The sequence below is a fragment of the Oncorhynchus keta genome, chromosome 22 (assembly GCF_023373465.1).
Source record: "Oncorhynchus keta strain PuntledgeMale-10-30-2019 chromosome 22, Oket_V2, whole genome shotgun sequence".
NCBI lineage: Eukaryota > Metazoa > Chordata > Actinopteri > Salmoniformes > Salmonidae > Oncorhynchus > Oncorhynchus keta.
In genome coordinates, this window is record NC_068442.1 from 52,375,698 (window position 1) to 52,381,697 (window position 6,000).

General features: G+C 43.4%; 1 protein-coding gene across 27 annotated transcripts in view; it reads left to right on the top strand.

Moving 5' to 3' along the window:
* Window positions 1–6,000, top strand: part of LOC118380532 (kinesin-like protein KIF1A) — a 201,121-nt gene that overhangs the window by 62,588 nt on the left and 132,533 nt on the right. For all 27 annotated transcript variants that reach the window (XM_052475533.1, XM_052475537.1, XM_052475543.1 and 24 more), the window contains exons 7-9: window positions 3,110–3,221; window positions 3,648–3,725; window positions 5,958–6,000. The exon at window positions 5,958–6,000 is cut by the window's right edge and continues 23 nt beyond it. In XM_052475533.1, the coding sequence (XP_052331493.1) occupies window positions 3,110–3,221; window positions 3,648–3,725; window positions 5,958–6,000 (233 nt within the window). The remainder of the gene's footprint in view (window positions 1–3,109; window positions 3,222–3,647; window positions 3,726–5,957) is intronic.

Genomic DNA, 6,000 nt, shown 5'->3' on the forward strand with positions numbered 1-6,000 from the left:
TGTGTAACTGGTGGCAGTGAAACAAGACTCTGTAAAGGGGTGTGTAACTGATGGCAGTGAAACAAGACTCTGTAAAGGGGTGTGTAACCGGTGGCAGTGTAACAAGACTATGTAAAGGGGTGTGTAACTGGTGGCAGTGAAACAAGACTCTGCAAAGGGGTGTGTAACTGGTGGCAGTGAAACAAGACTCTGTAAAGGGGTGTGTAACTGGTGGCAGTGAAACAAGACTCTGTAAAGGGGTGTGTTGCAGTGAAACAAGACTCTGTAAAGGGGTGTGTAACTGGTGGCAGTGAAACAAGACTCTGTAAAGGGGTGTGTAACTGGTGGCAGTGAAACAAGACTCTGTAAAGGGGTGTGTAACTGGTGGCAGTGAAACAAGACTCTGTAAAGGGGTGTGTAACTGGTGGCAGTGAAACAAGACTCTGTAAAGGGGTGTGTAACTGGTGGCAGTGAAACAAGACTCTGTAAAGGGGTGTGTAACTGGTGGCAGTGAAACAAGACTCTGTAAAGGGGTGTGTAACTGGTGGCAGTGAAACAAGACTCTGTAAAGGGGTGTGTAACTGGTGGCAGTGAAACAAGACTCTGTAAAGGGGTGTGTTGCAGTGAAACAAGACTCTGTAAAGGGGTGTGTAACTGGTGGCATTGAAACAAGACTCTGTAAAGGGGTGTGTAACTGGTGGCAGTGAAACAAGACTCTGTAAAGGGGTGTGTAACTGGTGGCAGTGAAACAAGACTCTGTAAAGGGGTGTGTAACTGGTGGCAGTGAAACAAGACTCTGTAAAGGGGTGTGTTGCAGTGAAACAAGACTCTGTAAAGGGGTGTGTAACTGGTGGCATTGAAACAAGACTCTGTAAAGGGGTGTGTAACAGACAGCACTGTGCTCTGTCCATCCATCTACCCCTCCAATATGCTGGGTCCATCCATTCACAGGCCTCTACCAAGGTGTCAGGCCTCCACCGAGGTGGCAGGCCTCTACCGAGGTGTCAGGGCTCTACCGAGGTGTCAGGCCTCTGCCGAGGTGGCAGGGCTCTACCGAGGTGTCAGGCCTCTACCAAGGTGTCAGGCCTCCACCGAGGTGTCAGGGCTCTACCGAGGTGTCAGGCCTCTACCGAGGTGTCAGGCCTCTACCGAGGTTGCAGGCCTCTACCGAGGTGTCAGGGCTCTACCCGAGGTGGCAGGCCTCTACCGAGGTGGCAGGGCTCTACCTAGGTGTCAGGCCTCGACCGAGATGTCAGGGCTCTACCGAGGTGTCAGGCCTCTACCGAGGTGTCAGGGCTCTACCGAGGTGTCAGGCCTCTACCGAGGTGTCAGGCCTCTACCGAGGTTGCAGGCCTCTACCGAGGTGTCAGGCCTCTACCGAGGTGTCAGGGCTCTACCGAGGTGTCAGGCCTCTACCGAGGTGTCAGGGCTCTACCGAGGTGTCAGGGCTCTACCGAGGTGTCAGGCCTCTACCGAGGTGTCACTCTACCGAGGTGTCAGGCCTCTACCGAGGTGTCAGGCCTCTACCGAGGTGTCACTCTACCGAGGTGTCAGGCCTCTACCGAGGTGTCACTCTACCGAGGTGTCAGGCCTCTACCGAGGTGTCAGGGCTCTACCGAGGTGTCAGGGCTCTACCAAGGTGTCAGGCCTCTACCGAGGTGTCAGGCCTCTACCGAGGAGGTGGCAGGATCGAACACTGTATTTCCAGTTCTTTCTGTTTTTCATCCCAATGTGAAAAGAGCAGCAGGATGGAAAATAGAAATGGTTGTGTTGCACTGCGACTCTCTACCTCACGATTTCACTCAATGCTGCTTGGACAGAACTTTAACCTCCCTAGAAATGTATCACACTACAATACTATTCTTCCTCAGTACACTCCTCACTGCTGCTGGGCAGAACTTTAGGCTCCCTACGAATTACCACATTGTCTCTTGTCTCATTAGCTCTAAGCTAACCATAGCAACTAAACAGTAGCAGAACCGGTCGCCGATGGCCCCGCTTAAAACGCCTCACGTTGAATGCAACGTGTCATTAGGAAGACGATAATTGATGTTTTGGTTGCTAGAGAGCGTTAGGGGAAATTAGTTTTAATTTATCTGTCATTTGGCATATCTTGTTGAAATTAATTTTTTGCGCCCGAATAAGACTGTTCACCGTGGAGGCTCGTATGCTTTATTAGCAAGATGTATCATTGATCTCAAATGACTCAGACATTTCACTTGTTATTGTTCTTTCGTCTCAATGTGAGTAGATTTCACTCGTGTTACATCACACAGTAGGTTCTGTGCATACTAGTCCCATCGGGCGGCGCACAATTGGCCTCAGCGTCGTCCGGGTTACGGTTTGGCCGGGGTTGGCCGTCATTGTAAAATAAGAATTTGTTCTTAACTGACTTGCCAAGTTAAATAAATGTGAAATAAAATGTTAAATATATGTTAGGTAAATGTTAAATAAATGTTAGATAATGTTAGGTAAATGTTAAATAAATGTTAGATAATGTTAGGTAAATGTTAAATAAATGTTAGATAATGTTAGGTAAATGTTAAATAAATGTTAGATAATGTTAGGTAAATGTTAAATAAATGTTAGATTATGTTAGGTAAATGTTAAATAAATGTTAGATAAATGTTAGATAAATGTTAAATAAATGTTAAATAAATGTTAGGTAAATGTTAAATAAATGTTAGATAAATGTTAAATAAATGTTAGGTAAATGTTAAATAAATGTTAGATAAATGTTGGATAAATGTTAAATAAATGTTAGATAAATGTTAAATAAATGTTAAATAAATGTTAGGTAAATGTTGGATAAATGTTAGATAAATGTTGGATAAATGTTAAATAAATGTTAAATAAATGTTAGGTAAATGTTAAATAAATGTTAGATAAATGTTGGATAAATGTTAAATAAATGTTAAATATATGGGAACCTCTAACACTGGAAATCTGACTGGTGAACTCATGGGTATTTCTGTGATGTTTCATCATGCTCTGTCATGTTCAGTGGCGCACAAAGGACAAATTAGTGTTTCTTATTGGACAAGTCCAGGAACGTTACTTCCTGTTTCAGTCAGTTTTCTTCAGTTTGGTACCAAGTGAACATTACCCAACATTCCCTTGTTCTCTGCAGGACGGTGGCCGCCACCAACATGAACGAAACCAGCAGTCGCTCCCACGCCGTGTTCAACATTATCTTCACCCAGAAACGCCTCGACGCTGAGACTGATAACACCTCAGAGAAGGTAGGAAGGGCACCGCGTCTCAGCCCGAGGGGTCTCTCTTCATATACAGTACAATAAAATGCAACCAGAGCTCGCTCTCCTCATCCCTTCTAAAAAAATATCAGAGGGATGCCAAAGAGAAGGGATGGGAGGAGTTTGAGAAAACTACGTTTGAGATTCATCCCATCTCCCTTAGCTGCTTGAACTCTGTGACTTTAAGCCTGTTGAGAAAAAAAAAGCTATTCGTCGCTGTTTTTGCTACCAGTTGTGGGGCTGCCGCTTGCCTCTGAGTCTGACGGCTCTTGGAAATGTGTCCGTGGCATTGTGAGGGAGGGTGTCTTGTGCCAACTGTTGAATGAATTAGTTTTGAAAATAAATGACTTTGGCTGGCGTTTTCAGTCAACTCGTGCCTTTTCTCTGTGCTACCATTGATGTTTTCTGTCACAGGTCAGCAAAATCAGCCTGGTGGATTTGGCCGGCAGCGAGAGGGCCGACTCCACAGGCGCCAAGGGGACCAGGCTCAAGGTGAGACGTTCTCCTTCCTCTTCCTCCTCCTCCTCTCCCTCTGCCTCTCTGTTACATGCTTTTCACGTTTTTAGTCTATTTGTTAATGTGTAATGAATACATTTAAAATCTAGGATATACTGCTGGCAGTGAGGACCCCTATACCTAGGGAAGTGATTGAGCTGCTGTTGACTATATTAACCATGTTGACCATGTTGACCATGTTGACTATATTAACCATGTTGACCATGTTGACTATATTGACCATGTTGACCATGTTGACTATATTAACCATGTTGACCATGTTGACTATATTAACCATGTTGACCATGTTGACTATATTAACCATGTTGACCATGTTGACTATATTAACCATGTTGACCATGTTGACTATATTGACCATGTTGACCATGTTGACTATATTAACCATGTTGACCATGTTGACTATATTAACCATGTTGACCATGTTGACTATATTAACCATGTTGACCATGTTGACCATATTGACCATGTTGACCATATCGATCATGTTGACCATATTGACCATGTTGACCATGTTGACCATGTTGACCATATTGGCCATGTTGACCATGTTGACCATGTTGACCATATTGACCATGTTGACCATATCGATCATGTTGACCATGTTGGTCATGTTGACCATATTGACCATGTTGGTCATGTTGACCATGTTGGTCATGTTGACCATATTGACCATGTTGGTCATGTTGACCATGTTGGTCATGTTGACCATATTGACCATGTTGGTCATATTGACCATGTTGGTCATGTTGACCATGTTGACCATGTTGACCATATTGACCATATTGATCATGTTGACCATGCTGGTCATGTTGGTCATGTTGAACATGTTGACCATATTGACCATGTTGGTCATGTTGACCATGTTGACCATATCGATCATGTTGACCATGTTACATATGTTGGTCATATTGACCATGTTGACCATATCGATCATGTTGACCATGTTACATATGTCGGTCATATTGACCATGTTGACTATATTAACCATGTTGACCATGTTGACTATATTAACCATGTTGACCATGTTAGTCATGTTGACCATGTTAGTCATATTGACCATATTGACCATGTTGACCATGTTGACCATGTTAGTCATGTTGACCATGTTAGTCATGTTGACCATGTTGGTCATGTTGACCATATTGAGACCATGTTGACCATATTTACCATGTTGGTCATATTAACCATGTTGACCATATTGACCATGTTAGTCATATTGACCATGTTGACCATATTTACCATGTTGGTCATATTAACCATGTTGACCATATTGACCATGTTAGTCATATTGACCATGTTGACCATATTGACAATGTTGGCCATATTGACCATGTTGACCATATTGACCATGTTAGTCATGTTGACCATGTTAGTCATGTTGACCATGTTAGTCATGTTGACCATGTTGGTCATGTTGACCATATTGACCATGTTGGTCATGTTGACCATGTTGACCATGTTGGTCATGTTGACCATGTTGACCATATTGACCATGTTGACCATATTGACCATGTTGGTCATGTTGACCATGTTAGTCATGTTGACCATATCGATCATGTTGACCATGTTACATATGTTGGTCATGTTGGTCATGTTGACCATGTTAGTCATGTTGACCATGTTAGTCATGTTGACCATGTTGACCATGTTGGCCATATTGACCATGTTAGTCATGTTGACCATGTTGACCATGTTAGTCATGTTGACCATGTTGACCATGTTGGTCATGTTGACCATATTGATCATGTTGGTCATGTTGACCATGTTGACCATATTGACCATGTTGGTCATATTGACCATGTTGACCATGTTGACCATGTTGACCATATTGACCATATTGACCATGTTGGTCATATTGACCATGTTGACCATGTTGACCATGTTGACCATGTTGACCATGTTGGTCATATTGACCATGTTGACCATATTGACCATGTTGGTCGTATTGACCATGTTGGTCATGTTGACCATGTTGACCATATTGACCATGTTGGTCATATTGACCATGTTGGTCATATTGACCATGTTGGTCATGTTGACCATGTTGGTCATGTGGACCATGTTGGTCATATTGACCATGTTGACCATGTTGACCATGTTGACCATGTTGGTCATGTGGACCATGTTGGTCATATTGACCATGTTGACCATGTTGACCATGTTGGTCATATTGACCATGTTGACCATATTACTCCTTGACTGCTACAGGAAGGAGCGAACATCAACAAATCACTGACCACTCTGGGGAAAG